The sequence below is a fragment of the Uloborus diversus genome, chromosome 7 (assembly GCF_026930045.1).
Source record: "Uloborus diversus isolate 005 chromosome 7, Udiv.v.3.1, whole genome shotgun sequence".
Classification (NCBI taxonomy): Eukaryota; Metazoa; Arthropoda; class Arachnida; order Araneae; family Uloboridae; genus Uloborus; species Uloborus diversus.
Window position 1 is genome coordinate 61,147,019 of NC_072737.1, and position 26,868 is coordinate 61,173,886.

The following is a 26,868-nucleotide window of genomic DNA, read 5'->3' on the forward strand; positions in this document are numbered from 1 at the left end:
CATATTAAATGAATAATTTCAAGCAATATATTTTATTAAAATGAATATAAATACATCTTTTAAATTTTTCAGTAGTTTTGGCATACCATGTGAATGATGCAGAATGATGAAAAAGCACAAGGAATTCTAAAATCCATTCATAAAATTAAAACTAGATCAAATTAAAAGTTTGTTTGTAACTGACAATTTGTATGATAAATGCAAAGGAATTAAAAACCTAGTTTCAAATTTTTCATTAGATAATGTTAAATGAAAACCTACATAATAGCTTGAGCACACAATTACAAAAATCTTCCATTTACAAAGTACAAATTATGTTCTTGGATATCCAGAATTAAAGATAATTCTTTTTTAGTTCTATTCTTGACGTAAGTTTTAGGCTATATCCTCGTGTATAGAGAGAGAGATGACTTTCTGCTAAATATTAATCTGGTTTTAACAACCTAGAAAACTTTTTAAAAATGGCACATGATTTTTGCAGATTGGCGATATATGTAGCACGCCTCCCCCCCTAACCAGAAATTTAACATTTGAATAAAACTTATTTTTCAATTCAATTGAAATCTCAATTTGGATGGAATATCTCATTAATTTGTACACAGAGAAAGTTTTTTTTAAATATTTTTTAAATGTTGCATATAACATTTAATTAGCAGTGTTCACTTTACTCCTCAAAATTATGTTGACTATTAAAGAGCAAAGTTGAGAGGGGAAAAAAAAGGAAAAACTTTTCAATCTAAAAAGTTCATTTTTTCCAAATAGTCATCATGGAACTAAATGCATTTTTCACAGTTCAGCGAATACATAATTATTTAACACATATTTACATTTTGAAGTTATTTATAATATTAAAAGACGTAACTGACAATAAGCAACAAAAAAGTGTGTCATAAATATTGACTAGGTTAAGTAAGCTATAGCAATAACATCAATAAAATGAGCAGATATGCATACATCGTACGTGTATCATAACTATATCTGCATGTAAGTGTGCTAAACATTTGTGTAAATAATCTATAAAAATATAATCTTACATTTAAAATAAAATAATGTCAGCAATTTAATCATGCAAATACATTGGGACAGAAAGTATAAACAACTACATAAGTGTTAAAACTGAGGTATGAATTGAACATGGAACTCTAAAATCACAGACATCAAGTCACAAGCTTCAAGCTCAAAACGTAAAATTTGCTCTAAATTTTTACTTCAAAAACATATATATATATATAATTCAGTCTTTACAATAGTTATGTTCATTTTAAGTACAATCAATTTCAAGATTTAACAACTTAAAATGTACACATAAACTCCTTAGGACAAGCAAATACCAAATAGTTCGCATATTGCTTCCAGATACTGGATGCTGTAGAGTACATTGACCTGATATATACTGTTGTGGGCAAGTAAAGAGTAATAACTGCAAATTTTTTTTTTTTTTTTTTTGCAATGTTGTCATCTATTGTATGTTAGCTTTACTATACAATCTTGCTTATTTGGTTTCCACTAAAAACACTCCCCGAAAAAAAAAAGTCTAATTCCAATGTTTCCTCATTGTTAGCATTGAATCCAAAACTCATTTTTTCAAATATCTCGAAAACTCATTTCTGCAGATACTGCCGTTTACCTGCTCACACAGTATAGGGTTGGGAAGTTAAATATATTTTAAATTTTACCTTTATACTTGAGGAGATGAACTGCACCATGTTTGTAGACTGGTGTGCAAAATTAATTTTGGCTACTCTAAGTGGATGATCACTAAAAAGCATTAAACTGCCAAATGTGGATATTGTAGATGAGCTGTTTTAGTATTTTCTTGTAGTTCTGTCTTAGCTTGAGGTGGTAATTTACAGCTTATCATCATACTATTTTTTTAACAGAAAGAAATATTTTAATTTTTGATTTATTCTTCCAATTATTAAACAGATTGCTTCGATAGAATCATATAAATCAAAACAAAAATAATTTTCAGTAAAAATTCTAATCAGTTCAAAATTTTATTGAAACTGAATTATTTCAGTCAAAATCCAAATGACAAATTTTACTTTTATATTCATTTTGCTAAAATGTCAGAAAATCCAGGCAAGAAATATACAGTACAAAATCCTTTCATTTACTTAACAAATTATTTGAAACTATTTGGTGCACTAAATGTTTGTCTTGTGCAGTTGTACAATCCTATGACACTGCACTAAAAAGTGCAGAAAAGTATCATGTTTTTCAAGCTCCCACACAATATGTATTTATATAAATTGAAATAAACACATATAGTACTTTCAATTCTACACATGGAAAAAATCTTTGTGAGTCTTTCATTAATAATTGACAAGTTGAGCTATATGGAAGACATTATTGCTATCACGTTTAGCCTATAATTCAGATTATATTAGGAAAACAAATGTGAAGCTAAATGATATACCATAATCACTTTTGCAACAAATAGATAGAAAAGTGCACAAAAGTATTGAAATACTAATATTTTTTAATCAAGTGAAAATTGCTTAGTGTACTATCAGACGCCTAATGTTTATTACATACACATGAAGAAGTTAAATAAATATTCATTGCAATTAATTTTCATTAAAATTTTGAAGGAAACAAAATTAAGTAATGCATTTATCACTCAAGCAATAAGTCGAAACAAATCCTCACAAACTAACAAGGTTAAATTATTAGCTTTATTTTTCTCAGAAATAATTAGATTCCAAAATTAACGTCTATTTATATTTCATAGATAGTTTTTCAGAGAAATTAATACAGGCTTTCTGAATCAAATGTACAAAATTTTAACAGATTAATACTGATTGATTGACTAAAAAAAATGTTTAAGGGCTGTGAGGGCAATATTGACCAAATTTGGCAATTCTTTGAATTTGGTGTCAAATTTTTTTAAATGAGTGTACAAAGGGACAAATAGCAGGAATGCAAGAGGACACACTGACCCAATTGCCTCATCACCAAGATCTCCTGATGCATATCCTCAGGATTTCTTTTTTTTGGGTTATGTGGAAGACCAAGTTGACTCAAGAAAGATTCGGGATATTCAAGACATTTCTGCCTTAATAGCTGCCGCTATTGCTACTGTGTCCCGACATGATTGGAACGGGACTATTGGCTGGATACAATCAGGACTACTTGAGGAGTTCCCATAGGAAGTGTACTAATTAATTTATTTTTTAAAACCTTTGTGAGCATTGATGCTTAATTTTACAGACAGTTTATGTTTGTAAACTCTCTGTTAAGAATAGCAACCTCTACAAATTCAGTACATTGGATTCAGACACATTGTACCTTAGATTTACTTTATTTCATCTCTCTCATCTACTCTCTGTTAAGAATAGCAACCTCTACAAATTCAGTACATTGGATTCAGACACCCTGTACCTTAGATTTACTTTATTTCATACAATAAGTCATAGACTTTAACTTGTTTTTTCTCTTTCTGAAGACTGAGAGGGGAAAAAAACTACCATTGCAATACACTTCAAGAAAACTAGCAAATAGATATACCTGGTACAGATTACATGCTATAGTACACATGCTAATTTTCCCAGTAATATTTCTGTTGCAGAGTTCAATCACCTGACATGTACTATATAATTGAACTAATAATTCATCATTTTATAAATGGTTCACTTTTAGCTAGTTTTAAGTTTTAAACTCCTATCTCAATTCCTCGGAACTTCTATAAGATTGAGTGAATTATGAATATTTTGAATAGAATTTTAAAATGCTTAAAACAGAAGTAAAGTTTAAAAAAATCTTATTGTTCATGCATTGCAATCATGAAATTTTGTAACATCATATTTTTTTTTAACTGGTTGAACTCAAAGTTAATTTTTTTGAAAGAAACTGAAGCACATCACATTGAACATGCCAAAAAAAAAAAAGAGATCTTTCAATACATAAATGTCTATAGCATTTTTTTTTTTTTTTTTTTTTTTTTGTAGTAAACTTGTTGAAAAGATTGTAAAGTAGTTACAGCCTTACTTTAAGAGGATGAATTTCAAATGCAATTACTAATAAAGCATTTTTTTCCCTTCCAAAGTCTTTTGAGGAAAATAAAAAAATGATACGTACAAATAACCAAATTTATTAATCAATAAACTTTTTAAACATATATTAAACCCCTAGTTTCTCCATTAATAAAAATGCATTTCTTATCAAAAAAGGTCGTTTTTTTATAATAAAAGTAAACTTATAATACACAATATAAGAAATAAAAGTTTCCAGGCATTTTTTGCTAATAATAAAAATTTCAGACTAAAATGACTAGTATATTTAATTGTTATGAATTTGCACAATGAGGCTCTTAATAAAAGCATACTTTATATATGTTCCAGTTAAAAACATCTGACCAAATGTTTCCATCAACCAAGCTTTGATTCAGACATGCTCAAATTTGAGTTCGGCTAACTTAAAACATTGTTACTAATCAGTTAAATTATTAATTGTCAACTAACAATTTTATTAAAAACAAGCTTTATATATATATATATATATAAACATAAATATTATTTCTCCTTGAGTTCAATAGTGTTGATAAAAAGGTTTGAGCAAAATGACTAGTTTCATTGTAATTACTGATTTATGCAATCAATGTTTTTTGTAATTGATTGACTGCAAATATGATTTAAGTGGCAAGCATTTGTATAATGAAAATATGTATTATATGTGAAGGCAGAGATGTCAGTTATAACATATATATACTGCTTCATTGATGATTATGAGCCTTATACCCCACCTCTTCCCTTCGGTATTATTTGCAAGCAACCAAGTAAATAAAAACATTGACTCATTATCTCAATGTTTAAAAATAAATAACATAAATTGAATTACTTCTTTTTAAAATTGTACAGTACACATATATAGCAGAAGTTTGATCATAAAATATTTACAAAAATGTTTAACCTTCTGCATATGAGTTTTTTGATTTAATCAGGTAAAATACAATTGTGACTCAACTATTTGAATAAAACATAGCATTTTTATACAAATTGCATAAACATGATAATTGCACATAGATAAAATTGTAAATGCAGAAATTAAAGAAATAGAAGGAGTCATCTAATCATTTCAAATACCAATGCCTATGTTAAGTTATAAAAATTGTTCCTAACTAAGGTTTCTGTCACAAAGATACAAAAGAATATTTTTACAGAAAAACGTAATTTGCTATAAATAGTGACATTGTTTATGGCTCATAATTATCAGATACCTTTTACTTATGGCAACACAATTAAAAGGTATCTGACAACATTGAGGGGTTTCTCCCCCTCAGTTGTTTATAGTGTTTACAGGAGAACACAAAAAATGAGAGTAAGACAGAAATAAATTTAAATGTGGTGTTTGTGCATCAACATTATTTAATCATTATTGACAGTGAATCCACTTTCAATAGATGAATTAAATAGTGCCAAACTCTCATTTTAAATATTTTTATTATTTTACAACAACAAAGAATTTTTAGTTCCCGTTGACTAAATTAAAATTTAGTTTAACGCTGTTGTTCAAAACAGAGGAAAGATTTTTGGTTTTCTTGCTTTCCATGTGACCTACCAAAAATGTTTTTCACAATTTCAATTATTTTTCAAAATTTTAAACCTAGCAATCTTTATTAAAAATGTGGATATAAAAAAAGGCCAATAAAAATGTGTTGAAAAAAAAACAAAAAAAAAACTGAAGTTAAAAAAAAAAAAAAGTTATTAAAACAAAACTTTTGCCATGATGGTATAAAGTATATTAACACCTGCTTTGTGAGGCTTAAAAGAAGAACATTAGTTACACTGTATAACTGATTCATCATAACATTGTTGTTTGAACTGTTTGGGGTGATACTAAAATGTCTTTTGCACATTCTGAGTTATTTCTCATCTTATTGACAGAAAGAAATGGCACATTAAAAGGGTAAAACACTCTCTTTGTTCAAAATGCAACAAGACACTCAATAGTATTAACACGAGTTTTATGTATATAATTTATCGGATTAAGTTTTGATAAAAAATTAAGTATTTAAAACATTAAGAATTAAACAGCATTGGTATATGAAATAACAATAACTTTACTTTATAATTTAATTTGACTTAGTTTGATGAGAAGCTATTTTTTGATCTTTAAAATGCAAAAAGTGCAACAACAAGGGAGATGAAAGTGAATCATAAACATTTTTCAGTGGGAGTTTCAAAAGTAGTGTTTTTCCTTTTGCCCCAGTAAAAGTGTGACTTTGTAACAGATGGGTGTTATTGCAAGCACACTGTAATTTATGTATCGAAGGCATTAAAGAAAATATAAAAGCTTGAACTTAAAGTTTAGATAGGTATTCAAACTATTTTCAGAGAAAAAAAGTGATATGTAAAGAAAAGTGAGAAATAATACGACAATTCTTGAATCATATTTATACAATATAGCATTTTCTAAAAATAATGCAAATAATCTCAGGCAAGAGCTTAATTTTACAATCATAAGAAATAAAATAAAGGCTTTATAATAAGAAAAGTAAATTGAACTAGACCTCCATTGTAACCCCAGTAATATTGAAAAATAATAAAATAAGTTACTGAAAATAACATAAATTTCATTGAATTTTTTCATCTTTGAAAAAAGAAAAGATAAAGAATGTAGAAAACAAAACTTTTCTTATGAAACGTAACAAAGTTTGATTAAAATTTTAAAAGTTATAACAAAAACCTTGAATCAAAATATATATGTCTATTTTTTAATGAATATTTATTCTTTTCCCTTAAATTATTCCCTTTGTGTAATGTGATGAGCATGTACAAAAAACATTTATGTTTTACATTTTATCTTTTAAAGATAAACATTACTAAAAATGGTGAATTGTTTCGAAAATAAAGTTAAAAAGTAAATAACTATGATAACTACAGTTATTTTCTGCATAAATTGAAAACAACAGTTTAAGAAGTATAATGCGTGAATTTTTCTTTGGAAAAAATTAATGGTAAAAGAATATTTCAAATAAAAGCTATTTCACTAACATTTTGACATGGAAAAAAACATAAAGATATTATTTTATGTAATTATATTATTAAGAATCAATCAATTTTTCACTTTGAAACTATAATTCAATTCTGTGAGAAATTTCAAGGAAAAGCATGTTTTTACAGATAAATCAAGAAAAAATTTCTGAAATTAAAACTTTATAAGAAGTACGAGCACAATGTATGTAATTGTTAAATAGGAAAAAAATCAGTTTGTCTTTTAACTTTATGCATTGGAAACATCTGCATTTGAAACTAAAGCAAAATTCTAAAATTTTCATTAAAACAGATTAAAAGAAGAATATATTTCACTTTCTTCATAAATGTTAAAAACAGCAGTAGTTGCATAAGAAATTATAAAAGTAAAACACTCATTATTAAAATTCTTCATAATAAACGGCAGTTTTGTATTTTTACAAAAACAGTACAAATGAAAAAAAAAGTTGAATACTTTTTCAAGTACTATAAAAATAGCAGTTATTTTATAGCCCTTTTTTTTGGATACATAACTCATAATGCTTAATTAAAATGAGTTTTAAGTAAACATGACTACAAAAATAACACTGAAATTATTTTTAAATTTAAACATTTTTTTAGAAGTTTCAAAAGTTTAACATAAATGCAAACCATTTTAAAAGTTTACTCAATAAAAAACTGTGATATTTAACGTTATAAAACTGTGTGATAGTAAGACTTGAGCAATTTAGAACAAGAAATTGCATCTCATTATCTTAATATAGTAGTTCAAATATTCACAGCAAACCAAAAATAGAAATAATAAAATAAATAAATAAACTGCATTACAAGTGAAATGTGGGGATAATACACAGTCACATGTGGAAGATAAGAAACACTTAAAAAAATATCCTAAATAACACATAATTTAAATACTTTTGCTTAATATATTATATAAATTATCTATATGTAACAAACAATACATATTTAGGATTAATAAGCTTTTTGAATTGTAGCAGTTAAACAAGTTACAATCTTTTTAAGGCATCAAGCACAGCAATTTCTTTTTCTTCTTTTAAACGATTGCGTTTTTCATATTCCAGCCTAAAAGTTAGTAACAATAAAAGTTAGTGTGACTTTCTGAATAAACTGGATAATATAATATTTAATAGATAAAATTCAACTATCACTTTAAAAAAGATTGAAATAATTTAAATATGGAGCAGGGTCATTTCACGGTATTTTTGACATTTATGTAGAGTCCATAACGTGAACTTTTTTTGCCATAACTTTTTGATTTACTGTTTGATCAGCATATAATTTTATTTTGAGCTTTTCCTACCAACACACCCAAATTAAAATAATTTGCAAATCAAACAGTAAATTAAAAAGTTATGGCAAAAAAGATCACGTTAGGGGCTCTACATAAATTACTAAAAAACCGTGAAATGACCCAGCAACAAACCACATGTACTTTAAAAGAAGCATTTAACATAACTTTTGTAGAGGCCTATCAGTTAGGAGAGTCAGAATCTCCCTCCCCCCATGAAAAATTTTACATATAAGAGAGCATAGTTTTTTTTCTGCTATTTGATATAATTTGCCTACCCTCCTAGAAATATTCAAAATGACCAAACTGACTTTTTTTAATCTATTTTTCAGTAGTTCATGAAATAACAAAAGTGTTCCATTGTAAAAATGGACATACACACAAAACTCAAAATACAAATTTTCAATCAACAGTTAGAGCAGTCCTACTCTATGGCAGCAATGCATGGAAGCTAACTAGACAGCAAGAAAAAGAACTTGATGCTTTTCAAACTAAAAACCCTAGAAAACTATAAAACATATACTGGCCAAATAAAATATTGAATACAGACCTATACAAATGTAAAAATTGCAAGGCCATAACCACACTGGTAAAAAAGCACAATGACATGAATAGGACATGTTCTCAGAATGCAGGCAATAGACCCAACAAGAACTGCTCTCACGTGGACCCCTGATGGCAAGAGGAAGCGCGGGCGTCCAAAACTAATCTGGCATCAGATGGCCATACAAGAAAAAAATGCCTTTGGTTGGCCAAGCTGGGGGAGTGCCAGGGAGGAGCATTAAACCAGTCGGGATGGAATGCCATGATAGCGGTCTCATGTGCCACTGGGCGTTAAGAGAATCAAGTCCATTGTAAAAAGAAGACAGCTTGAACTTCATAGCATAAAACTAAAGTAGGGCAGGGGTGCTTATGAGGGAAGATCATTGCACAGACACACACACCCTTAAACTTTCATGGCGTTGGAATTTTAAGGGAGGTGTTTTCACAGGTCCTTTTTTTCCTTCCAATTTTGGGGATTCTTGTTCTTTGACAGTGTTGATTTGTATTTGAGGTACGGTGAGCCATCACTCTTGGGAGAAGGGCACCCCTGACAAAGATAATCATTCTTATAAAGAAACATATTCCCATTGCATTCAATGATATGCTTAATGAGTGGTGAATTTACCATATCACAACTTCCCCAGCTGCAAAGGGCCCTGAAGGGGATCTAAAAATGTGCACAAAAGATATTTTTTGTAGTTCTGTTGAAAGGGTCCCCAAACCTGTAAATCTGCCACTGCACTTAATTGACTTCGATTCTTGAAAAATGACAAAAAATCAGCAATTAATCAAACACCTTCGTAACTAAATAATGTAATGAATGTGAGAGTAGAAAATTATACTAAATTAGTACAAAAACTCATGGTGTGTATTGTTCCCCTAAAGAGAGATATGCCCCAGTGGCGTGCGGATCAATATTTTTTAGGGGACCAGTTGGTTAAGGTAAATTACGATACACAAAAGTAAAAAGATATATAGATAGATAGATAATACATATACACAAAATATGTACAATAACTCCTGAAAAATACTCCCCTAAAGTTTTCTCGAAATAATAATAAATATTTTCTTATGCTGAGCTTTGATAAAATTAAAACTATTTGCAATGGATTAGTAGCTGAACACATAAGGGAAAAAAAATCTTTATTACTTACAGTCAACAAATTCATTTCCTTTTTCTGCTTTGTTAATCTTTAAATATCCCAACAATCTTTTTTTTTGTTTGTTTGTTTAGCTATTTATAAATCAAGTTAATTTTTCTCTCTCCAATAGCAATAAATTTTTCTATCACAGCATTGTAAAAGTCGTTTTCCTGCTGCAGCTCTTGTAGAAGACCTTTTTCAATCAATAACAAAGATAATCTGGACAACCTTTCTTCACCCTGAGAGTTCCGTATGTATGTCTTTATCCGCTTTAGGGCTGAAAAACTTTGTTCAGCACTCGCAGTGCTCACTGGAATTGTCGATGCAAGACAGCATAACTTGTAAGTTTCCGGATAGGCTTCATCTGCTAAATCAGTTTCTCTTAAAAAATTCATGGTTTCGACGATTGCTTTACCTGAAAAATCTGCTAACCTGTAGACTGCTACAAGTTCACTGCGTAGTTTGTCATAGCAGAATATGTCTCCGTAATTCTTTTTCAGATAGTTAAAACTGTCCTCGGAAAATTTGGCTTTGAAAGCCTGATACTTTTTGGAATTCAGCAGCTCTAAAAACTGTAATTCGTTCAGGTCTTGAAAACGTGATTCCATCTGGCCAACAATCGTGTCGATTACTTCATTATATACTCCCAAGTATTTTATTTTCGGATCCTGAAAATCATCTCGTCGGCATCGTTTTTCTGGAGGCGCATTGAGTTTAGTAACTTTCTGGTACATCTCATCGAATTCATTTCGAAATTCTTTTAGGATGGATATTGTCTCTTTGACTTTTTCACAGCAAAATTGAATGTCCAGAGACTTATTTTGCAGGACATTAAACAATGTATCAGTTAGAGAAAATATTTTAATAAATACTTCAAGAAGAAAAGAAAAGTTAAATGTGTTTAAGAAGGATAGATAACCAGTGGCAGAAGCAATTGTGCTAGCATCCCATTTATCTACGTCACTAGATACATACTGGAAAAAAGCTATTAGTTCCAATTTGTTTTCGTAAACCATGTGCACAATTCTAGAATTGTAACTCCACCGGGTAGCTGCCACAGAAGGAAAACGCTTCTTTACGTCAGATTCTTGCAACGCATGTACACGTTTTGATGAGTGAGCAAAAAATGAAGGGAATCCTCCTAACATTGTGAAAAACACTTTGCACTCTTTAATAAATTTACCGACTTTGACAACACTAAATTTAGTCTATGCGCATAGCAATAAACAAATAGTGCAGAGGGAAATTTTTCCTTCACAATTGACTGCAGCCCATTCAAATGTCCAGCAAAGACTGAAGCTCCATCGTATGATTGGGCAACGAGCTTATTTTTTTCGCATTTGTAATTAGATAAGATTTCAAATACTATTTCACTCAACGCACTTGAGGTACGGTTATCACTGACATCTTTGAAACCAATAAACCTTTCTTTTATTTCCCCATTTCTCACGTATCTCACAATGGTAGAGAGCTGAGATATTTTTGCAACGTCAGTTGCTTCATCAAGCATTATTGAAAAAAAAAGGCGCTGAGTTCATTTCTTTCTTAATTTTGTCCCACATAACATCTGCAATACATTGAATCAGATCATTCTGAATGCGATTTGAGGTGCCTTTGAAAACCTTAGCATTCTGCAAGTGGGCTTCCAGTTTTGCATCATATTTAGATATCAGTTTTAAAACTTCAACGTAATTGCCTTGATTAAGAGACTCCAGATGTTCATCGTGGCCTCTAAACGATAACTCCTGTTTTGCCAGAAGGCATGTTACATCTATCAAGCGTTTCATAATTTCCCTATTATTATCAACTTCAGTGTTATACTTCAAAGTTGATGAGCGACATTGCTCACTAAGATGAAAATCTATTCGAGTTTTACCAAAAGTTTTCAACTGAGTAATGGCTTGGTAGTGTCCTTGGGTTTTCTCATGACGAATCGTTGCCTTGTGGAAATTGCTCATATCTGAAAATCCATTGGCATTCCAGACGCCTTTTTCCTTTTCAAAAAGAACGCAGGGCCAGCAAAATAATTTTTTTCTTGACTTACAAGCAGTCAGCCATTTAACAGTCTCAAAGTAATCTTTCTTAAAATGCCGATTGTAATTTTTTAGCTTCGTAGATATTGCTAGGTCAGGAGTAGGCCTGCTCTGTGAAATTATTCGAGCTTTCTCTTGGAAATTCAAAGCTCCGAACGAAAGTTTAGCGAGAACGTCCAGCACGCAGCAATTCTCTTCCGAGCTCCCGGGCAGTCTGTTCTGTTGCGCATGCTCCTCCAGTTGGGGACTTGTTTTTTCAACCGAGTCCCCTTCCATTGCAAAAAAAAAAACACAATGCACGCAGGAAAATAACTTTGACGAGTGAATTTGTTGTTTCCTGAAGCTCACACAGAAACCTGTACACTAGGTACGGAAACAAAAATTTATCCGTTGGTTTAAAAAATGCGTGAAATAATCAAATAAGCTTGCGAGCGAACGCCAAGGATCTAACAAAGCTATATGAGATCTGGGGAACAGGTTCTTCAGAGCGAGTCCCTCGGACAAGTCCATTTAAGACGTCGCACACAGGGGAGAAAGGGAGGGAGGAGCAGTAAAAGAAGTAGCGCTTTCTAAGAAACTTGTTTCTCTGCTGACGTTTTTTCTTAATAAATTATTCAGCAAGGTAATTTTTTGAAGGGGCAAATATTTAAGGGACCAGCCTAGTCCCTCTGGTACATGGGCGTCACGCCACTGATATGCCCCTCCATCCACACTGTGGGGTCTGTAAGTACCTAGGCTCAGGCCTCAGGGTTCGCGTTTATGCGCTATAGCGGATTTTTTACGCAAATTCGCGGGAAAGGGACGCAACTTCCGCGAAAATTCGGGTCCTAGGGACCCAGAACACCCAAAAGATAAAAACCAGAAAAAAAATTGTGGAAAATGCTGAAGATCTATCTAGTGAATGCTTTTAAGCTTCAATGACCAGGAGAATCAACAGAAAAGGATTAAAATGACCCTATCTCTGTATCAGCTATTCAAACACACACCCCTACTGTTGACCAGTCAATGGAATTTTAGTGATAAGACTGGAGCTTACAGTGACCTCCTGGGCAGAGCTCAAGGAGCAAAATATTGCAAGTTCATAAATAGCCCATTGTACTCTATTCTAAGAATAAGTTCTCCCTCAACTTTTATCTGGGGGAAATTCCTGAAAACAACAATAAAGATCAAAAATAAGAGTGGTTCAATGCAATCTTCAGGATTGATACAGGACAACTGAGTAGTAAAAGCTTATCTATTTTGCATTCACCTAACCAGAATTACTTTTGAAAATTATTATCTTGCATCCTCAATCAGTGGCGTAGCTAGACCCGACTTTCGGGGGGGGGGGGGGGGGGGGGGGGGGTTACTTCTTATATATATATATATATATATATATATATATATATATATATATATATATATACACATATATATATACACATATAATATATATATATATTATATATATATATATATACACATATAATATATATATATATATATATATATATGTATAATCGCTTGGAATTTTTCCCTTTTCTTCTTTTTTCTTTCTTTCTCTTCTCTCTTCTTTTTCTCTTTTTTTTTTGAGACTAACTTTTCGGGGGGGGGGGGGGGGGGGTTTGTCCCCAAAACCCCCCCCTTAGCTACGCCCCTGTCCTCAATAAAAGGATGGGTGAAAAAAAAATGGCAAACATTTTCCCGATCGCGCAAAACACAAAGTTCCGAACTTAAAATTTTTCTTGTTAAATTACTTATGAATATGAATTTTATACAAAAGCACTTTAACCTTGTTCATTTTCTAGTAATTCACCTATTTCTGAGGGTCTAAAGTCACGTATTAATCGATCGCGCCATTTTGAAAATGGCGAAATTTTAAAAGTAGCACCAAAGCCAACACAGATATTTTAAAAGAGTCACAATGAAGTCAAATTGTCTAATTTAAGATTGCAAATGAGCAATTTTCATACTCATGTGAGAAAATGTTTCGTTTTTGCGATCGCGATTTTTGCGTTGTGTTAATTCGCTTGCGATTTTTTTCTATTTCTATGAAATTGCCATTGATAATTGATGGAGGGGGGGGGGGGGGGAAGGGCTAGTTGCTTTTTTTCACCTAGAAAAATGTTCATGAAAGCAAAGGTTAAGGGAGTGCTTTCTGCTTGATCAATCAAAGGCATTTATTTTTTATCTCATGGTAAAATCCAACTTTAAAGTAAATTTTGAGTTTACCTCATTGTAACTGATTAAATAGTTTCTCAAATAACTAAATCTTGCAAGTGTATTATTTGAACATATGATAATCACAGAAAAAAAAGGGCAAAATTAACCAATTTAGTTTATTTCATACCTTTTTCAAATAACTATGTGGATAGTTTCTTTTCCCTAAGTATAAATAGTTGTATATTATTCAATTATGTGCTAAGATTTTCTGTTTAAAATTTAAGGGACTCATTTTTTTTCCGCCAAAGGACCCAAATCTATTTCATTAATGGGTCCTTGGGACCCAAGTTACGGATAGTTGAGCGTGAACACTGGGCCTGAAAACAAATGTAGTAATCACAACACTACAATCCAGAAATATGCAAATTAATTTATTATTTAATTTCCATGTTTGTGGGTTATGTTGGTGTTACTATATTCAACCGACATGACAGTCTCAAAATACTCTGTTCATAAGATTACTCTAGGCATGTAATTTCAAAGTTTTCTGGGAGAGAAGGGATACATACCATAAATATCATGTAGAAAACAGAAACAAACACTTATCAATATATTATACTTTAAAACAGCTAGAAAGGTAATTGCCCCTCCTAATCCTCCCCCCCCCCCCTTTAATGAAAGCAAAGCCCAAAATTGTAGCTTAAGTAGCAATACATCTGCCATCTGAATGCCACTTTCGTCCCATGTCTACTATTATGAAGTAGCATGCTTTGTTCCTTGATTGAGGTTTCTTATTAATTCTATGTTAATCCACAATCAAGAAGCAAAGTAGGCTAGTTCAACGTAGCAAATATAGGAAGAAAGCAAGTTTAGCCCCAAAATGGCGAACATTTTTGTGCTTAAGCTGTGATCTAGGGCTTTAAATGAAAGGCCTGGATTACTTCTTAAGTTCAAGTTTTAATATTAAAAACCAGCTTTTACCCGCAGCTTCGCTCACGTTGATGTAGTTTTTTTTTCAATTGATTCAAGTTAATGGTCATTACAGGCAGAGGTCAAATAGTTATTAAAAAATTGTTTCTCTCTAGTTTGGTTGACATTTCAAATTGCCTGCCCCCTTAAATGTATCAAAAGGTATGATTAAAACTGAAAATCAAGGGGGGGGGGGGGGGGTAAACGAAATGTCGGGGAATCTTGGAAGACACTCAAAAAATCACACAAAATAAGTCTTGAAAATCTTTAGGAGTTGTAAAGAAGTTAGTTTGGGTAATTCTCAAAAAATCCAATTCGAGTGAGGTCAACTATTCTTAAATCAAGTGAAACAGTTCCCTTATAATATCCCGATCTCCGTCAAATACATAACATCCAGCGCTACATGAGAAATCTAAATATTGTATAATGTATAACTTCTTACCATAGAAATCGTCCCAAAAAAGGGTCAACAATTACTACAAATCCTGATTCTAAAACTGTCCCTTTAGAGTCAGAACATCAAACCTCTAAAATCCCCACCAGAAGGAAATCAACTGTTTCTAAATAACGTAAACGGTCCTGATTACAATATGAAAAAGTTCAGAGTAAAAATACTATTAAAATCAGAGTAAGCATAACCGTTTTTTTTTAAGTTTCCATTTAAATGAGGATAATAGTACAAAAAACTTCTCATTTCGCAAAGAAAAAAATTCCCAAAAGTCTCCATTTCAATACCTCATAGTACTTAATGATCTTTTTACCAAAATTAATTTGGTGGAATTTTTACATTTTAATGCAACTTTTGTAATGGCTGTAGCACCAAAATTTTTGAACACTCGTCTGGAACATGTTATCATAATTCTGCCTATCAAATACGTTTTTAAAATGTCATTTTATATTTCTTGCAATTAAAAGCAACGTGAAGATGTAAAATAATAAATCCTAATCCATTATTTATCGCCAAAGGACCACAGTACCATACATTCGGCAGAGACTTGCCAAGTTTATGAAACTGCGTAAAATGATTGGTTAATCTATATTCGTAAGATATGATTTTTAATTCTGAACAGAAGTTGCTATAAAGAAAATGTTTTGCATGTATTTGGCCGTTTCTGGCCAAAAATGAATCTTTCTTTGACGGTAACTGGGGGTAGGGGGCAGATTCTATTTCATGACTTTATTTAGTTACCAGATTATTGTACGTAGCAAAAATATCCGGCGTTGCCTGGGTCTGTAGTAATTATAAGAAACAATCGCTACTTTTATTCGTTCTCTACTGTAACTGAAATAACTCAAAACACACTGCTTCGACATGATTAAAAAAAGAGCTTCTTCCTTACCCATAAAAGTAAAATGGCAATAAGTATGAAGAACAAAATAGTACTCTTTTCGAAACAATAAAAGGATATTTAAGCATGTACAAATTTGAGGAATTTCCAAAATATAAAATTAAACTTCACTTGTTTAAAAAGATTTATCCTTTTTTCTTTCTTTTTTAACATAGTCTAAAACCTTTTCTATATTGCTATTGAAGTACAAACTTTTAAAAAGTGTAGCTGCTCAAAATCCCTTACTGCAATTTAAAATGTTATTAAATTTGCATCAATAGTTTTGGGATACCTTAAATGAGACTCCTCCTCCCTACTTTGTAAAACTGTGTGTTACTAATTTTCATTGAAGAAATAGAGTTGCCAAATACAGAGATACTTCTGGTGATTATAAAATAATGCTACTCGAATTGTTTCCAATAAACAGTAAAAATTTGGCAATTGTTTGAAATTGTGTGCAAAGACAAATTAATGGAAGTTTTTGTGCTGTTTATGGATTCGCTTAATTTAGTTGGCGAATTATTTTACATGTTAACAATTTTAAAGAGAGAAATATTAAAGAAATGGCAATATTTGGTTTCATGGTGAAAACCGAGAAACAGTATTGTGTAGTCTTTAGCTTCAAAAAGAGCGACAGTTGAAAAAAATGCCAAATGCCTTAGCTATTTAAATGATTCCACAAAAAAAGTTTGGCTAGATTCCTGCTGATCAATTAAATAGCCATTCAACACAAATAGATAAAAAAACCCCATTAATTGCCTCAAAGTTGCATTAAAATGGAAAATAATCAACTAAATCCATGTATTATTTGCCAATCTTGTGCAAAAATCTTACTTCAAGATTTGACTTGAGAAAAGCCTTAAACAGTCACGAAACGCAAAGATAGTCAACAATACAACAATAGTCGCTATCGACAGGGAGTTGAGATGTTACACTAAATATTGTATTGAGTTGAGGAAAGCTTTCAAACATCTAACTAAAAAGTTTGTAACTCGTTTTTTATTCTACTTAGAAATTTGGAACAGGTGACATCTTCAGCAGAAAAATCAGAGCTTTCGATGGACATATAATGTTAATATGTGCAAGTATTTTTTCATCCCCATATTAGAGAATTTATATGAAAATTGTGTTTTATTGCCCCCCTAAGAGGGTTTTGCCCCCCATAATGGGAGGAAAACTACCCTATGTGTTATTCTGATGCATAAGCTATATTATTGTAAAGTTTCGTCAAAATCCATTCAGTCGTTTTTGCGTGAAAGAGTAACAAACATCCATACATCCATACAGACAAACTTTTGCATATATAATAGTAGTAAGATATACCAATTGCATTTTTCTAGAGTTCAATTTGATTGAAATGGAATAAGAGGAGGGGCAATGCTATAATATGAATAACATAAATTTGAAAAATGAGACATGCAAAAACAATTTTTTAACAGAATTGACTGCATACCTTTGTTGAATTATTCTCTCTACAATCTTTTGAGTTGTTACTTCATTAGAACTATCTAATCTTTTGAATTTACCTTGTACTTTAGCCTCCTAAACAAAAAAAAAAAAAAAAAAGAGCAATTATTATCACAGCAAGATGCATTTATTTATTTTTTTACTTAAAGAACTTTTTAAGAGTTTATGATATTTTTATTACACATCATACACTTCCTCCAAAATACTGAAATATTCATAATTTTTTTCTAAAAATCACCATTAAACAGGATCAATACCTTGTTTGCAGAATTAATCAACTGCCTTAAATTCTCCAGAAGTTTAAAGTGCTTCAAACTTTAAGTACTTTAGTAGGGTTGTGGCACTTGGAACAGCTTACCAGAAGAGGTGGTAATGAGCAAGGGGGTGGATAGTTTGAGGAGGGCCATTGATCTTCATTGGGGACTAATAAATTGACTAGGACCAGCCTAGCTGGGCCAAGAGCCTGCTGCTCATTGTCACATTTGTATTTGTATTTATATTTGCTTTAAAGCAGCCTTGCTAGTTGTAAATGTTTTGATAATAATTTCAATACATAAATTTCTAAGATTTTTATTCCCAGTGGACACAATGTTTTTTTATTCCAAACGAATTATGTCATTTAGCAGTATAATTTGTTTAATCTTGAACTAAAATCTTTCATTGCATTCATTTCTTTTCATGTTTTCAAATACAGTGAATTTAAAACTGGTAGAAGTATGCACAAATGTATAGTTATAAAATTCAAAGTATAATTTCATAATCCTAATGAGTAAAAAATTTAAGTTAAACCTTAGTAGTAACTGAAATAGCATACTTTGTTGAGCTGGAATGGTTATAATTTTTCATTATATTTCAACACAAAAAAATATTTAAAAGAAATAAATAAAAAAATAAATAAAAATATAAATAAATAAATAAAAATAGACCTCCTTCCTAATAGTCACTAAATAACATTTGATTAAAAACATAGTTGTTACTTGCAGTTATCCTTGTAAGTTTTTAAGAGCCATTGTCTGTAAGGATCAGGCAGGTTGTGACTGTTAACATTTTTAATTTTTCTTATTTTCACATATGTTGTTCCCTATCATGAATGTAATGCTTGTGCAAAATATGAGCTTTGTCTGACTTACCGTTTTTGGGAAATTAAATTTTTAAGTTTAGGGGGCGTGGCACATTTTTGCATGTTTTTCAAATTTGCAGATTTTAAAGTTCTTGTTGCTTTAAGCGCCCCTATAATGACATGGATTTTTAAATTCTGTACTATTATACGGTCTTCTTAGATACTATTACAGCTGTCAAATCGGTGTCACTACGAGGGCGACAGCCACAAACTCCGTTTAAAAACGACCAAAATTGAATTTTGTTTACTACATTCAATGCCAATTTTCTCAAAGCACCTTCATGATGACACCAACGTTTTTACATAAATTCCTAGCTATACTTGCATACATCAAAAATATGTAATAAAATTGGTGTCACTATAAGGGCTCCAGAAGATATTGGAACTTTTATGTGATAAATTTCACAAAAATGCAAATGTTTAAAATCTAACTACTACTCTCGCCCTCATAGCAGAGATCTGAAACTAATTAAGTTTGATAACCAACATGTTCGTCTAACATATGAAATAAAAAAATCGGTGTCACTCCTATTACTTTTGGAAATATAATCATTCGAAATTAGTATGTTATGGAGCTATTTAAAAAAAGACTTTTCTAATTCGAATGGCTTTTTGCATGGTTTGTTTTAAACTTTAATATAAAATTAAAGTAGTGACACCTAAAATAATATGTTTCTAATGCTTTTTATAAAAAAAGCTTTATAAAAAGCATTAGCAACACAGTAAATCGATATAGGTACAGATGGACGTATTGTGTAATGTGCATTATGGCTAAAATAGTCGTACTAATATTCATATTTTTTCAACCATACTAATTTTTTATATGTTATTTATATTAAAAATGCAACTTTTTATAACATAATGTCTTAAACAGTGATGAACATAATGTATTATATAGCGAGCATTCAGAATCTGAAACATAATTTGAGATGGCGTAGACTAAAACAAAGAAAACATAAAAAATCAAATCACCCAGTTTCAGAAAGACGGTCATCTCTTATTGATATCTGTTAATTTTGTAGCACTAAAGCTTGGGAAAACATGGTATCCCGGAGAAAAAGCAGAAGTTGACCATTTGCTAATTTGAATACAACCAGCCCCCTCATAGCAGAGATCTGAAACTATTTAAGTTTGATAACCAACACATTTGTCTAACATTTGAACTAATAAAATTAGTGTCACTCCTACTACTTTTGGAAATATAATCATTCGAAGTTAGTATGTTGTGGTGCATTTTTTTCATTTATTATTATTATTAATAATTTATTTTATTTGTTTATTTATGTATTTTGTTAATTTAATCTTATCACACCCAGATAGTGTTTTGACCATATTTATTTTTTAAATTTATTACAAAGAAGCAATGTTTAACATAAACAGCTTTGGGCAGTAAGAGCGTCTTTATCTTGAATAGAAAATGCTCGTTTTGATATAGGCACAGGTGGATCTATTGTGCATAATATATTTGAATTAATATACCAATACTCGCCTTTTTTCCGGTCAAATAAATTTATTTATTCCAATTCTTCGTGCCATGCATTTGACCTTTACTTGCAAATGGTCATCTTCTACTATTTCTCCGGGATACCATGTTTTCCCAAGCTTTAGTGCTACAAAATTACCAGATATCAATAAGAAATGACCGTCTTTCTGAAATTGGGTGATTTGATTTTTTATGTTTTCTTTGTTTTAGTCTACGTCATCTCAAATTATGTTTCAGATTCTGAATGCTCGCTATATAATACATTATGTTCATCACTATTTAAGACATTATGTTATAAAAAGTTGCATTTTTAATATAAATAACATATAAAAAATTAGTATGGTTGAAAAAATATGAATATCAGTACGGATATTTTAGCCATAATGCACATTACACAATACGTCCATCTGTACCTATATCGATTTACTGTGTTTCTAATGCTTTTTATAAAGCTTTTTTTATAAAAAGCATTAGAAACATATTATTTTAGGTGTCACTACTTTAATTTTATATTAAAGTTTAAAACAAACCGTGCAAAAAGCCATTCGAATTAGAAAAGTCTTTTTTTAAATAGCTCCATAACATACTAATTTCGAATGATTATATTTCCGAAAGTAATAGGAGTGACACCGATTTTTTTATTTCATATGCTAGACGAACATGTTGCTTATCAAACTTAATTAGTTTCAGATCTCTGCTATGAGGGCGAGAGTAGTAGTTAGATTTTAAACATTTGCATTTTTGTGAAATTTATCACATAAAAGTTCCAATATCTTCTGGAGCCCTTATAGTGACACCAATTTTATTACATATTTTTGATGTATGCAAGTGTAGCTAGGAATTTATGTAAAAACGTTGGTGTCATCATGAAGGCGATTTGAGAAAATTGGCATTGAATGTAGTAAAAAAATTCAATTTTGGTCGTTTTTAAACGGAGTTTGTGGCTGTCGCCCTCGTAGTGACACCGATTTGACAGCTGTAATAGTATCTAAGAAGACCATATAATAGTATAGAATTTAAAAATCTATGTCATTATAGGGGCGCTTAAAGCAACAAGAAATTTAAAATCTGCAAATTTGAAAAACACGCAAAAATGTGCCACGCCCCCTAAATTAAAAAATTTAATTTCCCAAAAACGGTAAGGCAGACAAAGCTCATATTTTTGCACAAACATTACATTCATGATAAGGAACAACATATGTGAAAATAAGAAAAATTAAAAATGTCAACAATCACAAATGCCGTAAACTGCCTGATCCTTACAGATAATGGCTCTTAATGATCAGTCATACTCTTAGAACAATGCAAAATTCAGAAAAAGTTACTTCAAAATGGAAAAGTAAAATGAAAATAATTTGTATACCCTTATTATTTAAAAATTAAGAATATTTATTCATATAACATGGTTAGAATGAGAGTGTTGTAAGTCATACTAACATAGTTTCAAGTAATCAAAGATTTTGTAAAAACATCTAAAAAACCTAAATTTTACCTTTAAGAGAAGGATATGTGCATTGAAGCAAACATAAGTATTCTGGTTTAGTATTATTATGCATCAACTTTTAACAAAAGTTAGCCATTTCTTGATTTAGAGCAACTTTAAATGACTTATATGCAATGAGTTTACTGAAAGAAAATCAAATACATGCAAGAGCTCTTATGAACTAACCCGCCCCATAGCAGAAAATTCTAGATGCTGGTCCAATTTATGGAATGAAACTGAGTTCAACCCTATCATTCTCACCTCAACAGTAGTTAAGGTTATTGGAAAGCTTTTGTGCTCCCCCAGCGGAAAATTCATTTTAGTATACTTTGCGCAACAGTACACACAATAAAATCCAAGCTTTACTCAAACTGTAAATTTTTGACTTAAACCACAATCCTCCTATCCCATCCATATGCAGTCGAATGTTGAAGAATTTAGCAGCTAGTAATTATAATACAGTAGAACTCTGTTATAACTAGGGGATTAGGAGACATGCTTTACATCTAATTATAAGGTAATAGTTTTAAATGGAACCGTCATTTTCTACTGAATGTAAATAAACAACAGTAGTACAATACAACACTTTACAAACAGATTTTTTTTAGATAGAGAGGTTTAATAGAGTCCATTTATATAAGAATTTATACCAAGGAACAAAAACAAACAGTAATTATTTACCTAAACAGACTAAAGACTGGAAGACATGCATGTATAATATGGAAAAGTAGCATGTTTCTGGAAGATTTAGAGCTTACAGCACAAAAGTATGCATCATTTTGAAAAATCTAGGGGACTATCACAGTAATACCCTGCATTAGCCTGCATGCTGAAAAATTCGGGACTCACCAGGTTTTCAATAACCACTGCCTGGTCCTTCCCAGCATGTCAGAAAAAAAAGAGGTTTGAAATATTTATTTAACTTAAAGTGATAAATACATGTTTAATTTAAAAGTATAATATGAGTTCCCTATAATACTTATTAATATTAGTAAACAATTTTGTTAAAATATGAATTTTGTTAAGACAAATCTCTTATGAGAAAAGAATAATTGATTATGAATGACTTCATAAAAGTTTAATTAAACAAAAAAAAAGTTTTAGCCCCAAAATCAAAATATTTTAGCTATATAAATAATTTAATATAGCTGCTGTTCATGAATAAAAGTAAAATTGCTTCTATAAAACAAATTTTAAATTAATTTATCAAAATAACCATAAACAAATTGCAAATACTATTACTGCTTCTGGGTAAATCATTTTATTGGCATACTAGCTGTATCGCCCGGCTTTGCACGGTCTACCTGGGTCATTCCATAGTGACTAACGTAACATTCGCAGCTGATTTTCTTACTCTTTTTGCCTACACCGGGAGTAAAAATAAATGTTTTTTCCTTTAATATGCAGATTTAAAATGTACAAAGTGACTATTTTTCATTTCTACCAAGAATTTGAAGCAAAATAAGCGCTGGCAGGTATTTTTTTGCCAAAAAAGGCATCGTGACTAACGTAACATTTTTGCAACCCTGAGAAACAATGCTTATGTTACGAGGCAAATTTTTCTGAAAGTTACGCAGGCATTTAACATTGGCCTATATATTTGTAAGAGGCAAACAGTCTATTTTTAAAAATATACTACAGATTTATTACACATAAATCTTTTTTGGCCCTTAATGGTGCGTTTACGAAAAACTGTGTGTGACTAACGTAACGTGACTAACGTAACCATCGGATAACAAGCAATGAATGCATATAAAAAACTTTTTGTAATTAATCTTTTGCTCTTATATTACTTTTACACTTTTTAGGAACCTCCTTTGCGTTGCATTATGGTTCTTTCTTTACTTTTTTTCTACATTAGTGTAAAAAATTAAATGGAAGGATTCAGTTCAATTAACTCAATTTGAATGTGCGAAAAAAAATAATTAAATAAATAAAATCTGCTTTTACAAACTGAATAATATTATTTTGGGCTAATTAAATCTTATACATATCTCTCTTTTAAAAAATTAACTTTATTCAAGTTGATAGTTTCGTCGAATTCTAATATTCTGCAGATATACTAATTATCGTCATAAGAAACTCCTAGCACTTTTCAATGGCATATTATTTTTCAAGGTTTACTAATTCATCGAACGAATAGTGTTGTGCATCCTGAATCAAAATGTAACATTGAAAAAAAATATTCAAACATTTTTGCAGAATGAATTTTATTTCCGGATATCACCGCAAATGTTTGAATTTCTAAATGATCATTCTTGCATTTTCTGAAATATATGGCAGCAGTGCTTATTCTCACTGTATCATGTAACATCTTCAAATGTTTTCCAACGAGCTGCCATTACCAGGGCCGATCCTAGGGTGTCGGCCGCCCGTGTGCAAAGACCTAATGTGCCGCCCCTCAAGAGTAATTTGCATATTTTGACTAATCTTTAACGTCTATATAAATCTTTCTTTAAATTTCTATGCCAACTTCGAATTTAAAAAAGGGGGAGGGGGAAACAGAAGAATGATCTTATAAAAAGGAAGAAATTTTTTATAGTAAGAAACTCCTTAGGTACAATTAATATCTTTGAAGAAAGTAATAGATACCAAAATTTACTAGTCGTAAAAACGCATTTTATAATCTTTCTTCGGTGACATCAGAGAAGGGACGGATTAAGGGGGAGGTGTCAGGGGTTCAGGAGAGGAGAATTCCTCCAAGAAAATTATCGAAATTGGCGTATGAAAAATATTTTAGTTAATCTTTAGTTGTGTTTGGTTGCAAGGACAAAAGAGTCAAGTATATTCAAGGTGCATGGAGAAATTTTCGAAATTGATGTCAAATATCGCAATTTTAGGAACTTTTTCGAGACTTTAGGTGAAAGTAATGTTGCAGTTCTTTCCTAAAATTCTTTCTAATTGAATTCAATTTGAAGCTATTTTTTAAGACCGTAGCTTAGGAAGGATCGGCGTTCTTCCCGAAAAATCTCCGAAATTGAAATTTTAAACCCGCAATTTTGGGTTCCCTTTGTTGACGTTGCAAGAGGGAGGGAGATTCAATCGTCTCCCATCGGAAGATTTCGAAATATAAGTTTAAAACGCAAATTTAGGCCGTCTTTGGTGACGGTAGGGGATCTGGTGGCTATCCTCCGACAATTTCCAGGCACTATTTTTTCAAAAACCCGTTTTTGACTAGATTTGAAAACAATAGGGGAAACGTGAAAATATTTCGAACCAAAATATTTTTCGGAACTGAAATCCATTATAGGCTATTTTTGAGGAGGAAGGATTTTAGGGCACTTAAGCGGATATTTCTAAAATCGCAATTTTATATTATCTTTGGTGACGTTAACAAAACTGGGTAGCTTCTACGGATCTTTCGGATATTTTTCAACATTAATATCAGAAAAATATAACTATAGACTTTTGTCCACCTCACCTCGACGATTGATGGATATGCCCTAGCGCCATGAAAAGTTACATAAACCTAGCAGTTCTCCTCCGGAATTCTTTAGAAATATAAGTCCCAAAATCGTATTTTAAGCATTGTTTGATAACGATGGGACTAAGAGCGGGCGGGGGTTCAGTGTGCCCTCACGAACTGTGTTTTTGAAACTGAAGTCAATTTCAGGCTAGTTTAGGCAGGAAGCTGTGGCTCCACGGAACCGTCTAAAAACGAAATTTTCAGGTATAGTGATTGCGTTGGAGAAAAGGGGGATCCGGGGTCTTTCCCCAAAAGTTCTTGAAACTGATGTTTGTAAAACGCAATTTTAGTTTGTTTTTCAATACGTTAAGTGAAAGGGGGTGGAATTAGGGGCTTATCTAAAGACGCTAATTGAGACTGTCTTTGGTAGTAATGTTTGTGAATGAATTTCAGGGTCCTCCACTGCAAATATTTCGAAAAATGCCAAAGCAATTTTATATGACGTTTGATGATAGGATGGGCTGTCGTCTGAAAACACGTTTTGGATTTTGGCGTCAACATTTTTAGGCTATGTTTGATTAAGTTAAGGTGGAAGAGGTGAATCAGAGACTTAATTGGGTCCTTAAGATAGATGGTTCAACCAGCGAAATTTTCCGAAATTAAAGTCCTAGAAACGCAATTTTAAGCCCTCTTTAGTTTCGTCAAGGAGGTCATGGCATCCTTTTGGATCTTCGTTTAGGAGCTACATTTAAATTTGCTTCCCGGGGCAAGGGCCCTGTCCTCCTACCTGATCTGAAACCTGGCAGTTCATTCAACATTTTAATCGGAAAAATTGTCGTAAAGGGAGAAAAGTACACTATTTTAGTTCGTCATTCATATATGTTATTCTCAAGGGAGTCCTAATTGTCCACTTTTTCTCCACGCATCCACGATTGTTAACCACAGAGTTTGTTACATAGTTTGTTGTTTGAAATGCTTGCGAGAGTATCTAATCAGTATAGCTTTTTTTTAATAAATAAAATATGTCTTCATTGTTTAGGTCTATAAAAGCTTGGGGGGTAAACATTAGTGGCCGCCCTCGGAACTCCTTTCAGACGGCACCATTTCATGCTTCAGAAGGGGGCCTTTCCCCTCTTCTGTATCCATGCCTGATTACCGGTTCTGTCACAAACTTTGCAACCAAATGAAGCATGTGTTAAGAGTAGATATTAATGACAATAAACCAACACAATGTTCCCTAACTTTCTATTTTTCTTAAACTATGTTATGCTGTCAGGAAATCGACACATACTTTGACAATTGAACATTTAAAAATCAGCATATTTATTCTGCTAATTATAAGTTATCTTGTGAGAAATTCTAGAGGAATTTTGCTTGATTATAAGAACTATGTGATACGGCCTGCGGCCGCCCCTTGCTTTGGCCGCCCTTGTGCGGCGCACACTCTGCACACCTGCTAGGATCGGCCC

The 26,868-nt window shown here is 31.5% G+C and overlaps 1 protein-coding gene across 1 annotated transcript in view; it reads right to left on the reverse strand.

Moving 5' to 3' along the window:
• Positions 1-3,951: 3,951 nt before the first annotated feature.
• Positions 3,952-26,868, reverse strand: part of LOC129225511 (ethanolamine-phosphate cytidylyltransferase-like) — a 64,339-nt gene continuing 41,422 nt past the window's right edge. The window contains exons 15-16 of the mRNA XM_054859940.1: positions 17,894-17,982; positions 3,952-8,057 (exon numbers count right to left, since the gene is read on the reverse strand). Coding sequence (XP_054715915.1) covers positions 7,982-8,057; positions 17,894-17,982 — 165 coding nt within the window. The 3' untranslated portion in view covers positions 3,952-7,981. The remainder of the gene's footprint in view (positions 8,058-17,893; positions 17,983-26,868) is intronic.